This window comes from Egretta garzetta, unplaced genomic scaffold, assembly GCF_000687185.1.
Source record: "Egretta garzetta isolate BGI_Z169 unplaced genomic scaffold, ASM68718v1 scaffold68, whole genome shotgun sequence".
NCBI classification, from domain to species: Eukaryota; Metazoa; Chordata; class Aves; order Pelecaniformes; family Ardeidae; genus Egretta; species Egretta garzetta.
In genome coordinates this window covers 2972511-2991008 of record NW_009260774.1, presented here as the reverse complement: position 1 = coordinate 2991008, position 18498 = coordinate 2972511, and the positions used below count along the sequence as shown (strand labels likewise).

The 18498-nt window shown below is 44.8% G+C and overlaps 2 protein-coding genes across 2 annotated transcripts in view; both read right to left on the bottom strand.

Moving 5' to 3' along the window:
• Positions 1–8169, bottom strand: part of LOC104132962 (glioma pathogenesis-related protein 1) — a 10858-nt gene extending 2689 nt beyond the window's left edge. The window contains exons 1-4 of the mRNA XM_009646318.2: positions 7879–8169; positions 3864–4109; positions 1773–1882; positions 38–120 (exon numbers count right to left, since the gene is read on the bottom strand). Coding sequence (XP_009644613.1) covers positions 38–120; positions 1773–1882; positions 3864–4109; positions 7879–8058 — 619 coding nt within the window. The 5' untranslated portion in view covers positions 8059–8169. The remainder of the gene's footprint in view (positions 1–37; positions 121–1772; positions 1883–3863; positions 4110–7878) is intronic.
• A 2300-nt stretch (positions 8170–10469) lies between these two features.
• On the bottom strand, positions 10470–18163 carry LOC104132961 (glioma pathogenesis-related protein 1). The gene is made up of 6 exons (XM_009646317.2): positions 17549–18163; positions 14740–14985; positions 14207–14319; positions 12807–12889; positions 11486–11512; positions 10470–11398 (listed from the first exon to the last, which is right to left on the bottom strand). Exons 1-6 carry the CDS (start codon positions 17726–17728, stop codon positions 11112–11114), a joined length of 936 nt encoding a protein of 311 aa, XP_009644612.1. The 5' UTR covers positions 17729–18163; the 3' UTR covers positions 10470–11111.
• Positions 18164–18498: the final 335 nt, after the last annotated feature.

Below are 18498 nucleotides of genomic sequence, written 5' to 3'. Positions count from 1 at the left end.
TGTGCTTGGGGAGGAGGGCAGGTTGTCTTCCACTTACGACACAGATGGTTGGCACACTGCTCGCCGTTGCAGTCACTGCACGCCGCTCCCGTCTTGTACGGGCGCCATGGGTAATTCCCACTGCAAAGGAAAGTAACGCTGCTCTCAAACCGCCCGGGCTTTTGGCTCTTCGGTCGCTAATACCTGCCCACCTCTGATGCTGCACCAAACACAGCTTGGTGCTTCTGCTTCAGAGCATGGCCAAAGCGTGATTTACAGCATGCCTCAAACTGCCCATAACCACACTGAGAGGGATTTTAGATGCGTGCAATCTCAGCGGCGCTAAACTTTGTGGTAAAAATCTCATTACTTGCAGCAAGGTGAGGCTTTCATTGCTTGGTGTAAGCAGGAGAAAATCCTTTGGGGTATATTCACCTTAGGAATTGAAATTGTGCATGCGTCTTGCTTTGGCCCTTGGCAGAGTTGAAAACAATTAAAGATTAGATAAATAAAGAACTTAGTTGTTGCTAGTCAAAAGCAACAGCCGGCTGTGGCATTACCCCATTTCTTACTACTCAGCGGCCCGTTTGCAGTGTCCTCACCCAGCAGGGAAGCATCCAGCTTTAAAGCCCTCCCTAGACCCCCTTGCCTCCCCAGAGAGCACCCTGCCTGCTCTGCTGGGTGCTGTTGAGGGCACCCCTCCTGTTCCCCATGGGGTCCCTGCCAACACAAGGGCAAGCAATGCAGCATCATTTTGGCCCTCTGTATGACACAGGTGTTGGCTAAGGGGCAGCAAGAGGAAGGCTTGGCTCATGTTTTTGGGAGATATGGGCATGAGGCTTGAGGGACAGAGAGCACCTCCCAGAAGCGCTGGAGGCTGCTTGCCTGTGCACAGGGTTTCTGCACCATCCAGCATGGTCGGGTGCATGACAAGTGCTGAGAAGGGAAAGGAGAGGCTGCCCTGGGTGATCAGTGGCTTTTGGCTTGAGATCCGGCAGAGGAAATGGTCCTTCTGCCCGTTTCAGTGTGGGGCTTCTGGGGAGAGTGGTTTTGTTGCTTTGGCACAGCAGCAACGGTGTCGTTTCAAGGTATCTGGTCAAGGGTACACATTCTTCAAGGATGAAGCATGGACAAAAGGAATGCCAAACTCGCTCGGGTTCATGGGCTGGCATGGCATGTGAAGCTTTTAAAGCTGTATGTAGAATGTAGTGGCATTAAGTAGCTGGAAAAGGGTAAAAACCCATCCATCCTAGATGCAACAAGTATCCTAGTGACAAAGCATATGAAGGACCTCCAGATAAACTCTTGCCATGAGGAGCCCCAGTGTCATGAGCAGCCCTCAGCTCCAAACTCTCATGCTTTAGCATGAGACTAAGACTGCAGCTGCAAGCATTGCTCACTTTAATATTTATCCAAACCGTTGACCTAAAGACTTAATTCTGCAGGCACATGTAAATATTTTTAGACTGGGCTTGCACCCTGGTGACCATCTGGGCCTGCCTTGGCACTCGGGAGCAAGGCATTAGTTTCCAAATGATCGCTTTAGTATTTTCATTTCAGTATCTTAAATTTTACCCTTTCTACCAATGCCACCGCTTTTTGGCTAGAATACATAGCCCTCATCTAGCCAAAAAAACCTGTTTGGACAGAGGTGTACCTCCTTCTCTATTTTGGGGACCATTTCCTCCCACAAAACACATGAATGGATGGACTGATCTAATGAAGTTGCACATAGTGGGAGGGAAGGGGCAGGACCCCAAACCCTGTGAAATAGTAGTCATGAAAAACCTTACGCTGGCCCGTAGTTGCAGATGAAGTGTGCTGCGTTGGTTATGGAGGTGTACGCCACGCTGGGACAGAAATGGACAGCACAGCCAACCTTGTAGCTCGTAGCCCAAACAATCTGCAAAGACAGATGGGTACAGCGGTGACAAAGGCTTTGCTTCAGCATCTGAAGTGTTAGGGAGAAGAACCTGCCCTCCTCTGTTTCATGACAGCAAATTGGCTGAGGAGCACTCTTTGGGCAGGCTTCATGGGGGAAAGCAGCGGTGATGGATCTTGAAATTATGGTGTATTCTGAAAAACGCCTGACTTTTTTTGCACAATTCACCAGGTGTTTATTAACATGACTGAAAGAAAGAATAACTGCCTGTAAGAGGTAGTTTTCCTCTCTTGCAAAGGAGAAGTTCGTCTCCTTTGCTTCATGGCGATCTGTTAGCTTTGCTACAGCTCCTATGAGGGTGATTGCCCCTGTACTAAATCCAGAGGGGACCTGTAGGCAAATTGCCAGGAGGCACTGGTGTTACAAGAGGAGCACAAGAGGGCGAAGGAGCGCATCCAGGGTGTGGTCCTGCCTTTTAGCATCATGGCCATGGCTAAGATAATCTTGAAGCAAGGGCATTACACCATCTAACAGTTCTCTGCCTGCTACAAGCTGTTCAGTTCAACACAGCATCCTATATCCAGCTCAAAGATTACAGTGCAGCCAAAAGCTTCAGTCCTGGAAAAACAAGCCCCGTGACGGAAGCCGGGGTGAGGCGAGGGCGCAGTGGTACCTGAGGGCTGTACAACAGCCGTGATGCCTGACTATGCGAGAGAGGTGGAGAGATCCCGGCAGCATGGGAGTTGAAGAAACACACTCGCCCCTCTGCCAACCTGAAGGGGAGGTTTCTGTCCTTTCTGTTTGTGGGTGTTTGGTGCCAGCTCTGGGAAGAGGACACGCTGCTTGGGCTCCTGAGGGTGCTCTCAGCCCAGCGGCAGAGCAGGGGCTTTTCCCAACGTCAGCCATAGACAGCTGCATCCCCGAGGATGGTGAAGGACTGAATCGCAGAACCCTCCCCGTCCCAGGTGGCCACCAGCTGAGGCACATGCTGGGGATGTGGCTGTGGTAGCTGCAGTAACTGTACCCAGAGGAAACTCCTCTTATCTGCAGCTGGGAAGGAGGAATGAGCGGTTCCCCAAAGGTGCAGACCCAAGGATGCCTCCCAAAGCTGGGCAGACATGCAGCTTCTAGGTACTGTCACTATCACTGCTGACTCCAAGTGAGAATAATCTTATTTTCTCATTCTCCCCCATGCAACCATCTGGGCTGCTGCTTTACAAACAACATGGTAAAGAGCTCTGTGCCTCAGTGCCACGTAAGGTGCATTTCACCACAGCTTCCAGATGCTGGCTCTTGCCGTGCCCTTGTGAGCAAGGTCAAAAAGCAACACGCTGTCACCTCTCATGGGTCTTGCATCCAAATATCTTCTCTGCAAGCAAGAACCTGTGCGTGTCATTCAGACACCCCAGCAGCTTCAGTTTATCCCTTCAAATCCTAAATGCATATGCGTATCTCCACAGAAAATATTGAATAAATTCAGGTCAAAATCTAATCCCTAGATCTGCTGTTGCAAGCCGTCCTGCTCTCCCATAGCTGTGGTGAGTTCGCTGGGAATCATGGTTGGGAAAAATGCGCACGTGATGCTTGCAGAGCTGCAGACATCTCTTTGCGTGCCGGTATTTCCCCAGCCCTTGGCATGGCTGGTGGTGCCAAGCAGAGGCCGTGCCTGCCAGAGCTGGGGCATCGTCCCACCATGAGCTGCAGCCCACAGCCACTGCTGTTGCCTGGTTTTTGGCCACTGCTTGGCTAAATCTGACTGCTTGACGGCTGTCCTGCTTTCCTTCTGGAAACAAAATACAACTGGCATATTTAAAAAAAAAAAAAATGCGGTGACTCTTTTCCTCCCTAAAATGGGGACATAAGAATATCTCGTGCACACAGACAGAAAATAAGACTACAACACGTGGAAAACGATTCATTGCATCTCCAACAGAGATCTAGAGTTTCTGTGTCAAAATGGCAATGCTGGTTCATGGTTTAGATGGAGAAATGCAATGCCTACCTGCGTATAGTGACCGCATACTTTTCTGCACTTATTGGTGGCATAATCGTAGGCGTTGACCTCGTTGTACCAAGAGGTGATGGCTCTTTGCACAGTAAAACCAGAATGTGTGCCAGTCCAGAGGTTTTCTCCAACGGTGGTAAATTTGGGGTGGGCCTTCCCTGGATCTTTGAGGTATGTATTATGTTTAAACAGGCATTTCTTCGCCCAACCTTTTGCAGTCTTTGCCAAATCTGGATCCCAACTCTGCAAAATAAAGACAACTAAAAATCATTTTGGTATCTTAGCAATGCAGTAATTCAGAGCGACTCTCTGGAAAAGCTGGGTCTCAGTAGCGTATATGCTTCATGTTAATTTAGTTTTTGCTCCTGCTGAGACAGAGCTACATTGTAAACTGGCTTGTAGTTAATTTCTGCCTTGCACTTAGTCAATCATTAAACTTGAGGAAGTTTTTGGGGTGGTGAATGATCTTGGCTGACTCATTTGTTGGACATCAAGAGCTGTACGTCAGTCAAATACAGTGTTCGGGGTGCGAACTTACTGTACCCTTCAGACCAGAGTGCAGCCTCATGCATTAAGGCCACTGCTGGCAGGTCAGTTCATGAGCATGCTGTGATTTTTGGGACAGTTTAAACTCAACCCCTTGGTTTGCATCTTTGTGTTTGGTGGCTTCAAATGTTAGGGCTGAATTAATATTTGTGGAATCACTCATTCACCTGCTATTCAATCCTATAGAAAGTGGTTATTTAAGCAACTGAGCTATATAAATGTCTTTTGTTTGCACTGGAGGTTGTGTCTGGTTTTGCTTGGTTTTCTTGTGCACACAACTTGATTGAGCAAATACAACATTATACCTCCTGGAGTGTATGCCTGTACTTCTGGTTACACTTTGTGCTGAACTATTTTGGATTGCACTTTTTGAAAACATGAACTTTTTTTATTTGTCCTTTTCTATATGGATTAAAATACCTCGGTTGCTTCTGCAAACAACAGAATCACTAGAAAAGTTGTTTTGAATGGATTAGTAACGGTGACTGAGGAAAAGGACTTGGAGGTTGGTAGATTTTATGGCTATGTTTCATATAATATATCATTTTTATACCATAGATAAGCCTGAAACAATTTGTGTATTGTTTATGCTACCTGTCAGGAAACACAAATCGCAAGATCATACCAAAATACATCTAACAAGATTTGAAAATACTTTGTAAGCTATGTCTTCTGTTTCCTGTTTCTTCCCATGGGGAGAGGGGTATAATCCCACAAAACTAACACATAAATAATTTGCCTAGGAACTCAGTGTATTGAACGTTAAAGGTAAATTTGGGGCAGGGGATCTTATTTCAAGTAAGAAGCTGACATTTCTTTAGATGATAACTTTTAAGAACAATGAACAAAATCTGGCATTGTACAGCATTTCTCTTCCAGTCCTAGCATTACTGCAGGTTAAGACAGAGCCTGCAGTTTACATCTTGGCAATGCTCTGGGGTCTCAAGGAGAAGACCATGGTGAAAGATCTATGACAATGGTGGATGCACCTTGGTCCTTCACAGTCTTGTTTTTCACATTCTGCATTTTAGGAATCCACACATCTCTCTTCTCTTTTGTCCTACAATAGTATTAATAAGTTTAAAGTTCCACAAAGGTATACGTAACAGTAAGTTTAAATGTAAATTAATAAGTTTAAATGTGCTTTCCTTTTTTTGTGTGAATGCTTAAACTGGCTGACAGCTGAAAAAGCAATGTGCAGAAACTGATATTTCGGGATGATCTTTAGTTTAAATATAGTTATACTCCTTATTTGCTTATGAAACTGCATTTATGCAGAAAGATCGGACTAAACTGCGTGGGGAAAAATGCACAGGACAGGCAAGTTTGCATATAGAGATCATTGCTGTTAGAGGAAACAGTAATTACAATTTTTTTTTCCCCATGAACTATTTATCAGTTTTGGTTTTATAACTCAGATGAGTTGCTTGCTGATTTAGGGAAGGGAAAACTGAACACCTGGTAAGTGAAAAGTGATGCAAGGCAGCAGAAAGTCAGAGGAGACTCTTGTGAAGCCCTGAGGAAGCTGGTGAGACTCTTTCTGCTGGTTTTGAAGGGCCTTGGCACAGACCTAAGCAATGCTTTGGGTGAATGGGAAAGGGGTCACATTTGTCGGGTAAAAAAAAGTTACACTGGCATTCTCATTTTATCATAAATGTATTACAAACATAGATGGTTGGACTTTGTTACTTGCAGTTAAAGGAGTTTCTATCTTGTCTTTTCTTTTAGAAACTATTTTTCCAAAAGGTGGAAATGCCCTGAGTTCGTAGTCTGCACTTTTACAGATCTAGGTGGACAGTTATCTACAGCAAACATAAGTTCCCTGTGAAATAGAGAGGTCATCTTCCTTTCCTCATTTTAAAGTGCTAAAGGCATTCAAAAATAAAGAAATATCCTGTTTTCAACAACAATGCTTTTACTTTCCTAGCAGATTTTAGCGTATATTGTACTGCTTTCTCCACATTAAATTATTCCTGAGACAGGTCATACTTAAGACTAGGGTTTTTGCAGTGTTTTAAAATAAACTTGCCATGATTTGGTTCTTGTTTTATTTGTAATAATCTTTGTTTGTTTGTTTGTTTCTTAAGCTGTTTTTTCCAGATTTCAGTTCTTCAATTTTTCAAAAGGAAAAATTAGGCACAATTTAAAAAGAGGAATAATACATCTTTTAGTACATCATAGCAAGATTTTGTTAGTGTGGTGCCAGTAAAGCAACCTGGAAAACAGATCCTGCAGCAATATATACTGGAAGTTCAGGACATGCGGCTGAAGAAAGCTGAAGTAAAAGACACAGCTAGAAGAGAAACTAAATTATTTCTTCTCAGGCTTGCAACTCGAGCTTGCTCACTGCTCACTTACCGCTCCCTAATGGGCACTTGTGTTTTAGTGTTTGACAACCACAAACAGCAAATGATTTGCTTTTGGTTTTAGAACTTCTGTTGGGGTGTTGCTAATTACAGACATGGTTATGTCCTCTTCTGGTGGTGATCATGTCAGATAGTAAGAAAGAGGAGCAAAAGAGATCAGAATGAGGACAATCGCTGTGGTCCACCTGAGAGATCTGTGGAGATTATCCCAAGGAGAAACACGGTATCTAAAGTATTACCCAGTCAAAGCACAAAAGGTGATGGATGCTGCAAGAGGCAGCTCCCAAGCTACTGGAATTGAACATCTCACAAATCAGAGACGGGCTTCCCAGCCATAAGCCCAGCTTTGTGCACACATTTACAGCTTCCTCCTCGCTGGGTTTTCCATGTGCCGCCCAGCAGGGAGACAAGTGTCATGAGCCATCTGAAGTGAGCGGTGGCCACTTTCGGGCATATTTTGAATCACGCCAGGCTGTCTTTTGCATGGCGGCTGCAGACACTGCCCGACAACGTGGCCAGGGAGAGGGCAGGGGGGCACAGCAACATGGGACCTGATGCCTCCAGCACTCGCTCCTGCTGTACTTGTTGCTTTTTGGCTTTCCCTGCAGCCCCAGCACCTAGGAACAGCTGCTCTGTTGGCTCAGCCCGTGAGAGCCTTGCAAAGAAAGCTTAGAGAAAGCTCTCCAACGTTGTTTGGCAACGGTCTCTGCCCTTGATGGCTCAAGTCTGAAAGGTTGTGCTTAGGCCTGCACATAAATTACACCCTGGGCTGTTGAGCAGAGGTGCCTTGGAACGAGGAGGCTTTTCACAGCACAAAAAGACAGCGTTAGGCTGAGGGTTGAAATCTTGAGTTTCAAATGAGGAAATTAAGCCAGGCAAAACCATACACGTACCCGATCATATAAAGCCATCTGATAATCAGAGCCTTTTTCTCTGTTTTAAAAAAAAAAGTAGCTTTTATGACACCAGGAGGTTGGTGGGGTTTTTTCTTTTTTCTTTTTTTTTTTTTTTTTGCATTTGAGCACAAAAACAATCTTTGAGAATCATAAACACCATCACAATGCTATGCACTTACACGTAAGGCATGGAGATCCCCTTACCATATAGAGCATGTTGCTGGCTGGTGGATTCACTCCAGACCGGAATCTGTTATGGGTTTGCACACATTCCTCAATAAACTTTGGATCTCCAACATCAGGCAACGTTGGTGGTTCATAGGAGTCAGAGGAACGACAGAAGTGCAGTAAAGCCAGCACACAGGCAGAAAATCTGCTTGTCATGATTCCCAGCCCTGGTCTTCCAGCTTTAAGAGCAGAGGGTTTCGGCTGTATGAGGTGGTTTCAGCTCCACCAGCAGCATTTTGCTTGCAAGGCTTGTGGGCTGGACTTATCTTAGCCATGGTAATTGAATATGGTGTTGGTCACAGGAAATGAGTCATATCTCAGGAGCGTTGCTATGAGAATAAGGAAATTAAGCTACAAGTTCACATCAGAGCTGTGGCAGCTTTGTCTCTCTCTTTTTTTCTTCTTTCTTTAACTGTGGTGGGCAAGCTGCTTCTCTCCTGCCCTTTGGCCACCTTTGTTTCTGTTTCTTTGGCCCCCACCATCCCATTCATAGCGATCATTATGAATTGCAGTAAAGTTTTGGATCAATTTTCTGCTTTTCATGAAAATAGCATTGCTGTTAAAGCTGTTACTCTGAGCCAAAATGCTGTGGGAAATAATTGATTTGAACTATGACTTTCACTACAGTATGAACAGTCACTTTGGCTGTACATTGAGTTATCAGAGGGGTAAGTTTGGCTGAGAACTGTGATTTAAATGTGCTGCAGTTATTGATGGGTTTCTCCTGCAATCACATGCTTGTGCTATGTGTTGCTATCAAATTCTCCTGCCAAGCCTCAGCAATTTGTAATCCATTACCTGCAACCCAAACCCCTAGCAGAGCTGCGTGCTGTCTCGAGCTGGGTGCCCAGCACCCACACTGGGTTTCACAGACAGGAGCTGGGAGCTGATGTCCCACGCACATTGCCTCAGATGCCCAACACTCCCTGCTCAGACCCACCACCATCACCACCCTCTTTCTCACACTGCCCTTAACTATCACCTGTCCATCAAACTCAGGCCCTTTCCCACAGTCCCAATCTGGACATCTCTGTGGGAACAAGGTTGGGTTTCTTCCCACTCCAGATTTTGCTTTAGGAATCTGCATCCTTTCACAGAATCACAGGATGGCAAGGGTTGGAAGGGACCTTGGGAGATCATCTAGTCCAACTCCCCTGCTAAAGCAGGGTCACCCAGAGCATGTTACACAGGACGTCATCCAGGAGAGCTTTGAATATCTCCAGAGAAGGAGACTCCACAACCCCCCTGGGCAGCCTGTTCCAGTGCTCTGTCACCCTCAAAGTAAATAAGTTCTTCTGTATATTTGAGCAGCTGGGTGTAGGTCCCAGTTATCACTTCTGCGCGTGTAGTCTTGTAGGTCTTGGGGCTGGTGGCAAGGCCATGTTAAGGTTGGTGGTCCAGGCTCACACTGTGAGCTTGCAACAGCAGCCCCACCGGCACACATTAGGTCCTGTGGGTCACACGTCTCTAGCTATTCACAGGGAAGCTGCTCACAGGTGAAAAGGCACTCTGAGGAAATCCTGGATGAGAAACACTGTGTTCACAACTCCCCTGTGGACCACTTTTTAGAGCAGAATAATGTGGTGGGCTGACCCCTGCCAGCAGCCAAGCACCCACACAGCCGCTCCCTCACTTCTCCTTCCCCAGCAGGATGGGGGGAGAAAACAGGAAGAAAAACAGTGAGAAGACTCATGTGTCAGGAAAAAGACAGCTTAATATGTGTGTAAAGGGGGATGGTGGGTGGGTGGGAGGAGGAAAGAAACAAACAACCCCCCCAAGTGATGCAAAGGCAATCGCTCACCACCCCCAGTGGCAGACTGATGCCCAGGCAGTTTCCGAGCAATGGCCACCCTGAAAGACGGCCACCCTGAAAGACAGCTCCCCACCTTTCTTCTTCTTCGGCCCCAGTTATTTTTAACTGAACACAATGTTATATCGTATAGAAAATTGCATTGGTCAATTTGGGTCAGCTGTCCCAGCTGTGTCCCACTTCCAACCCCAGCCTACTTGCTGTTGCTAGATATTGAAGATGGCAGAAGACAAGAACTGACAATTGTGAGATTAAATATGTATCTTCTTACATGGTGACATGCGGCAGCATATGACAAGAGCCCAAACATTTGGGGCTCATTTTTATTCTGTGGGGTGCCATTCCATGCTCCTTCAGAGCTGCAGTGTGGCTCAGAATTCAAGTCGCTGTGTTCTCAAAACATTAGTCCTGACTAAGATAAAGGAGGAGAAGCAGCTTTAAATATTGATAGCACAGTTTTGCATTGCTAATATCAGCCAGTATCTCTTAGCTTGAAAGATGGGTTTGTTTTCGTTACTAACAAATGTATATAGGAACAATAGGGGTCGAGGACTAAATGTTCCTAAAACCACACTGAATCCATCCAGTTTGGGCTTTTTTAATGAGGCTGAGATCTTTCACTTCCAAACCAGAATCTGCCATGGGCCCACTTCATCTTCCCTCTCCTGTGCTCCCTCCCTGCTTTCCCCACCTTCCCCTGCCTGCAAGCTCAGGTTCGCTGTCATCTACTCTGCATTTCAGATTTTGTCATCTCACATCCTAAAATTAAGCTCTCCCCATTGATACTCCATCTTAATCCTTGCTCTACCAACTTTCCCTGGTATTCTTCTAGCTATGGAGGACAAAGCTTAACTGAGAAGAACAGAATAATACAACCGACAATAGAGTAACTTCAATGGAGACTGATAACGCATAGGCTAAATAGAGTCAAGGACAAGCTTTTACTCTTTCTGTTCTTAAAAATAATAACATACTGTTAAATCTCCATTATCCAGGGAAAGCGATGTCTGGGGTAATTGAAGGTTAATGCAGATGAGTTATTGCTTCTTTTTGATCCGCTATGCCGCTTCAGACATGTCTTTGTGACGCTCCAGGCTTCCAGGAGGCTTGTTAGCATGTATAGTAATATACAGTCTATGGGGTCCCACCAGCAATCTACTCCTGAGCCAGAGCTAAGAGGCTCGTGCAGACGCAGAAGTGCGTTGCAGCTGCTGCCAACACATTACAGCAACTCTGTGCACAGCCACTTACATCTTGCCTCAAGTGAAGAAGCAGCCTTCTCTATGCTGGATAAACATCACCAGGATAATGGAGAGATGACCAAGTGTTCTTGCAAATGTGTGCAATTCTCTGAGAGTAATACAGCGGTAGGATCGCTATCAGTATACTTAATTGATCATTACTCGTAAAAGAATCTGTGTGGAAACCACTGTTGTGCCAGAAGAGCAGCACCAGCACTCAGTACCAGAAACAGTGGCCTTAAAATTGAAACACTAAGGCAGTACTGGTCACAAGAGGCTCGTGCAGACGCAGAAGGTGGGATGTGCGGATGCTCAGCAGGTGGGATGTGTGGATGCTCAGCAGGTGGGATGTATGGTGGAGTGGGAGGCCTGGGGGGCCGTGGCCGCGGCCGTGGCCGTGGTGGCTGGGGTTGTGTATCCCAGTCTGGATACCAGTAGTCATAATCTAAAAAACAATGAAGAAACAGCTGTTAAGACCCATTGAATGTAGCCATACTTATAGGAAGGCAATTAAGAACAATTTGATACGCACTTATCAGCTTCTCACGTTCCAGATTTTCTGCAGAGAGATCAGAAAAGGAAATAAATGTGAGTATCATTTAGTGGTGGTTCTTAATATGGCCATTAAGCAAGCCGTGGCCAGTAAGCCATTGCTGCCACCTGGCTGATTGCACTGACCATACCAGCCGGTGCCTAAAACATCCTGCAAGGGGGAAGCAGGCCAGCAAGAGCAGGTCCCCAGCTGGCATGGGGCTCATATTTTTTATTAAATTGAAAGAGAAGCAGAAAAGAAGCAGCTGTATAAGGAAGAATTTATGTCATGGGGAGGAGGGAGTAACATGAAAACCAAACATGGAATTCATTTAAAACTGATACACAAACCAAATTTAAGTAGTTACAGACAGCCAAATATAACTAAATTAATCACAGAAGTACTACTAAGAGCTTTGAAGCATTTTCAGCATTGCCTACGTGCATCTTATTGGAATTGCTGATTTGCCCTGTAGGAGAATGTGGTAACATGGGTTGTAGGCTCTAGCATTTAATTCTTAAAAGCTCTCTTCCTCCTCCCCCTCCCCCTAGTCTTTGAGGTGTTTCTAGGTTTCCTGTGATGCACCAGTCTGAGATCTGAAGATGAGTCAGACAGATTATCATAGAAGGAAGTAAGAATACTAAATGCTCAACTGTTTCTGCAGCTGAAGCTATCTAGAGCCTGGCTAGTAGAGACCATCTCCATTAAACCTCTGTATAAAATTCGGATTTGATTTAAGACATTGTTGCATGTCCTTTAATCTCTGTTTATTTAAAACACTTTTTCTGGCTAATTTGGGACGAGGTGTAATGACATAAAGGTCCATAGCTGCAAACTGCTGTGGAAAAACAAGCTCTCGCAGCTATTTTTCAGAAAAGTGCAGAAGTTGGAAATAAGTGTGCTGTTTGGTATAATCTTATTATCGGTTCAGGACTACAGTTTTCTGGAAAATGTGATAGAACATACTAAACAAGCAAGAAAGCAGAAGTTAAATATACCATTTCTGCTAGGAAAGAAGAATCAGATGAGTAATATTTGCTGGGGCTAAAGTTTTAGATTTGAGTTCCTGATCAAAAAAAAGGTGGAAAGTAGTCTGGTACTTCTCTTCATCAGAAAATCTCACTCTGAGAGCCTTCAACAGCAAAGTATTTCAGTTAATTCTGTCTTATACTATTCTTACCAGGGTTTGGTCCTGTTGTTATGTGGTGCACTACAGACCCACTACATACTTAGTGCAAATTGACTCACTGATACATTTCCACTGATAATTATACCACTTTTATTTCTATGCTATTTTCTTAGCTGACCACTTTGGTCTTACCACACAGCTTGTCTACACACTTCTCATTGCTGCATCCACTGCATGGTTGTCCTGCTTTATATGGTTTTCTTGGGTAATTCCCCCTGCAAAGCAGAAGAAGGGTATTTCGTTAGCTCAGTGGTTTGAAAAGCAATTTAAATACATGGTTTCATCGGATTGTTACAATAATTTATCATTAAAAGCTATTGGGGGGAGGGGGGAATCCCTTTATCCAAAAACTGATCATCACAATTGTTTGAAACTCCTTTTAGATCAGATTAAAGCTCTCACTGGCATGGGGAGCAGCTACCTGGTGTCTCTGACCATTTGAAATTAATGAGACTTCTCAGGCAATACTGTACTCAGTGTAAGCATGCAAGAATTTGCCTCTAGTCCCTCATTACACACCTGTATTTTAAAAACAAATCTGTAAAAGGCAAGTCCAGAAATTGCAAGGTACGAGATAAACTAGAGAACTGTCTTTCTTTTAGTTCTTCAATTAAAATGTCGTGTTTGGAGTTTGGGTGGGGCTGTAGAAAGATGTAATCTTTCTGAAGCGGAAATCTTGCATCTTCCCCACTTCTCCTTCAGAAACTGAAGTTGTTGTGGTTTAACCTGAGCTGGCAACTAAGCACCACGCAGCTGCTCGCTCACTCGCCCCATCCCCCCCAGTGGGATGGGGGAAAGAATCAGAAAAAAAAAAACAAAACCCATGGGTTGAGATAAAGACAGTTTAATAAAACAGCAGATGAAGACAATGATGATGATGATGATGATGATAATAATAATAATAATAGAATTTACAAAGCAAGTGATGCACAGTGCAGTTGCTCACCACCTGCCGGCTGATGCCCAGCCCATCCCCGAGCAGCAACTGCTGCCCTCCAGCCAACTTCCCCCCCAGTTCCTATACTGAGCATGACGTCCTATGGTCTGGAATATCCCTTTGGCCAGTTGGGGTCAGCTGTCCTGGCTGTGCCCCCTCCCAGCTCCTTGTGCACCTGGCAGAGCAGGAGAAGCTGAAAAGTCCTTGACTGGTGTAAGACCTGCTTAGCAACAGCTAAACCATCAGGGTGTTATCATTCTCATCCTGAGTCCAAAACACAGCACTATGCCAGCTGCTAGGAAGAAAATAACTCTATCCCAGCTGAAACCACGACAGAAGTTAAAACAGATCTTATTCCACCACTCTTGGTTATGGCAAGTGCTCTCAGCTAGGATCTTGCTTGCTTTTTTAGGAAGGGGTTTTGTGCAGCTCTGCGTCCAGCAGCTTCTGCTCCAAATGGCTGGGGGAAGATTCCCCTGGACCAGTGACAGGTGGATACAACTGCTCCCATCATTGTTGGCATCTGACAGCCAGGTCAGTTATAGGATATTTAAAAAATAAAAAACCTAAACCCCAAATGCCATAATTAACTTACGCTGGCCCATAGTCGCAAACAAAGTGTGCTGCTCTGAAGAGCCCTGGAAAATTTTCAACTGTATTGCAGAAGTGAACTGCGCAGCCAACTTTGTAACTCTCTGCCCAAACGACCTGAAGGGCAAAGGGAAATATGTAATGCACCCGTTCAAAGACTGAAAAAGCAACAGCATTAAGCGAGGAAGGAGAAGGGAAGGATCTTGTGGAGGTTTAAAACAGCCAATGCGGGAGCAAGATCAACAACCCAAAGGGCAGCTTAGGCAAACGACTGATTGATAGATGTTTCTGCAATTATTACCTGGCTCCCCTGGACACATGAAATCGTCAGGGAGATAATCCCTTTCCACTGTTACTGAAAATAGGACTCGGACATCCCTGGGGCTCAGAATATTTCTTTCCAATCTCATGCAGCAATAAAGCAGGGGGTGACGACCCCTGCTGTAATTCCTGTTCCAAAGCGGTCTGTTCCAAGCCTGTACTTGGATTTTCTGTAAAAACCACCACGTTATAAACCATTGGGCATGCAAGACTCACCTGTGTGTAGTGACCACACATGTCAGTACAGCTATTAGTGCTGAAATCATAGCTGCTGACTTCATTAAACCAGGCACTGAGGGCTGCGTCCACGGAGAAGATGGTGGCTGTGCCAGTCCAGATGTTTTCTCCAAGCGGAGTAAAGGTGGGGTGCACCTTCCCTGGCACTTTAAGGTAGTTGTTGTGCCTAAACTTGCACTTCTTTGCCCATGCTTTGGCAGTCTTAGCTAAAGCAGCATCCCAGGACTGTAGAAAAGGAAGAAAATATAACCCACACTGCAGTGACTTAGCTGATTTAAAACACTTTTAAACAGAAACTTGTAAGGATTCTTTTCTCCTTTCCTGCTTCCCATCCCTGTGTTCTGTTTCTTTCTCTGACTTGACATTTCTACTCCCACAGCAATTTTTTTCTTCTTCTTTCTCCCTTAGATATTGCAGGACACATAGTATCTACCCACTGTCCTGTAGTATCTGACTTGTTAAAATATTTAGAGCTGGATTGCAGCCTTTAAGCTGCTAGGCCTGAGAGGAGGTAAGTGGGTGAACCCCCCAGCCTTAGAGGGGCTTGAGGGACTTTGTGCCTAGGAGCTGTTGGCTGTCCAGGGATTTGCACTTTGCAGTTCTCACTACACCAGATAGGAATTCTGTTTTGCTGGCCAGGATGGAGAGAAGAAGAGTCACAACTGCTCCCTTCTCCGGCCCCTTCTGCCTCGTTGCTCTTCTCCCTCCTCAGCGTGTGGGTAAAGCAAAAAAAAGGCTCACTCATCTCTGCTGGGCTGAGGAGGAACCATTCCCATCCTGAGTGACACAAGTGATAATTTGAGAAATCAACCTGCAAGACTTGCAGAAGGATTTTATGCCACTGAATGACCAGGCACTAAAATGGCAGGTAAAATTCAGTACAGAGGAATGTAAGTTAAGGAATGTGAGGGGAAAAAAAAAAACAGTTTTGACTTTGTGTTAATAATGACAGGTTTGGAGATGGCTATTACCACTTGTAAATCAATGTTTAGTAGTAGTCTAGAAAGCAAAAAAAAAAGTGTTAGAAATTCCTTGAAAAGAAATGGAGAATAAAACCATATATATAATTACACCACTGTAGAAGTCCTGTTAAATGCTGTGTGCAGCCCCTCACCTTAGGAAGGGGACACTTGAACTGTAAAGGGCTGAGAGAACTTGGAGGAGGATGATCATCCTCACATATGGAGGGCTTTCATAAAGCAACAGAGAATGCTCTGCAGCTTTGGTCAGGGACAGCTGGACATCTTCTGTGAAGCAGATGCATAAGCAGTAATTACTTGCTCCTTCCAATACAGAGACCAGAGACTATCAAATGAAGCTAGGAATTAACAGATCCAAATCAAATGCAAGGAGATAATTTCACATGACTTGTGGTTAGGCTGTGCAGCTCCTGCTACGAAATGCTAGGGACAATAAAAACTTGCATGAGCTCAAGGCTGAAAAAAGTCATGCAACAAAAATCCATCAAGAGCTTTTAAATACATCGCAGCACCTTTGATTCAAGATGTTTCTATATATTTGTCCTGCTCTTATTCCAGGCTTGCTGAATCTAGGGTCTGAGCAGCTGTTTGCTCTTGTGAGCTAGCATTTTAAAATAAACAGTTTTTTTAAATGGCAATACATTAAAATAGTCTGAATTTTACCCCTTTATTACAAATTTCCCTTTATAGAAATGTTTTATATTGTGCATGCAGTTATGTATTTAACTTCCTTTCCAGCTACGCTGCACTGCTGGAGGGCTCAGAGTAATGAGATGAACTGGCTGGGGTTTCCTCCCTTGGTGATCTATTTACCTTTTTCCTTACGTATTCCACAGAGCAAGCTGAGACCTATCCATGGCCTCTTCTGATATCCCTTGTATTTAGCCTGAAGAAGAGAAGACTGACAGGGGACCTCATCAACACGTACAAATATCTCCAGGGTGGACATCATGAGGACGGAGCCAGACTCTTCTCAGTGGTACCCAGTGACAGGACAAGGGGCAATGGGCACAAACTGAAGCATAAGAGGTTTCAGTTGAATATGAGGAAGAACTTCTTTACTTTGAGGGTGACAGAGCACTGGAACAGGCTGCCCAGGGGGGTTGTGGAGTTTCCTTCTTTGGAGATATTCAAAGCCTGCCTGGACGCTGTCCTGTGCAACATACTCTAGGTGACCCTGCTTTGGCAGGATGGTTGGACTAGATGATCTCCTGAGGTCCCTTCCAACCCTTGCCATTCTGTGTGATTCTCTGTGTATAGGAAGCTCGGCTTTCCAGCCCAGATATTAGGATCCCTACTCCCCAAACCCTGCTACAGCAAATGAAGACCAGGTATCTAAATGGATGTCCTGGCAAATCCCTTTCTTCAACAGATGTTCTAGAAGAAACAAGGGGAGATGATGGATTTTCAACAAATCCTGTTGTGCAGACTGCCTGTTCAGGAGCTTTTTAATACCAAACAGCTTCCCTGTATGAAACCTGGACTAACATAGATGACTGTCTCTCTTACAAAGAGGTAAATGAAACGCTGAGAACTGAACACTGTTTCTTGGAATACAGCCCTTTACTCTGGCTAAAGTTTAGGGTAGCAATCCATCCCTGAACAAGAAATTCCCTTCAAATCATTAAAACTGAACAATACTGTAAAAATTGTCTTTTCTATTTCCTACGAAGAACCAACATATCTAGTACAGAAATCACTGACAGAAAGGGAAAGAAAAGCACAAAGCAAATGAATAACAAGATGGGCTAAATCAGCAGCACATTAATCTATATTAATTTTTGAGCAGAACAGAAACGCTTCCTTACCATGCGAAACATATTGCTGGCTGGTGGACTCACGTTGGATCGAAACTTGTTGTGAGCTCTCACACAGTCTTCAATGAACTTTGCATCTTCAATGTCAGGCAAGGGATATTGTGGATCAGCGTGACAGCAAGTGAAGAGATCCAGTAAGAACAACACAGCAAAGAAAAATGTGATTTTCATAATTCTTCAGTGCCTTTGTTTTGGTGTTTTTTTTTAAGTTTTTAGAAGAAAAACCTCTTAGGTGGAGATAATACTGGCAAGCACTTCTTCAGAGGTTGTCCTCTGGGTGTGGAAGCACTTGAAAGTGTTGAAGTTTCACTAAGTTACGCTGCTTCATAAGGTACACCTCTCTCTGACATCATAGCTGGCTGCCAAGAGGCAAACTGTGAAACAGGCGTCTGCCGCACGTATTCGCAAGGGGCAACGCTCCAGGTGTAACTCTGCCTTTTCTTTGAGTGTGCTCCATTCTGGTTGACTGCCAAAGCATTCTGTGATTGTAGGTCTTATCTGAAGCGATGCTTTCCTAAAACCTGCCTCTACCATAAAAATTGTAGCTTTAACAAAATACAAATCCGCCGGTCAGAGACCTGGGCAGAAAGGGAACTGAACAAGTTATTCTCTGCTTCCCCTTTTCTTTTACAATAGTTTCTTGTGCTTTGAAACTCTCCCAGTAAGATCACCATTTTTTCCTCTGATAAATTACTTGTTTAAAAAAGACCAAGCAGAAGTGGTCAGTGGGAGGAGCGTTGACACTTTCTCTTTCTCCGTGGGCACAGCAAGCTGGGTGCAAGATGCTTTTGATCCTGTCATGTCCTTGATGAAAAGATGCATGAGGCACTACCAGTCATCTCCAGCTCTCACCTCCCTTGGGCAAGTAAAGGAAAGTAGGAGGTGAAGCACCCACCCTGACACAACCCCAATCCAAGGTGGTCATCACACTTGCAGCCCGG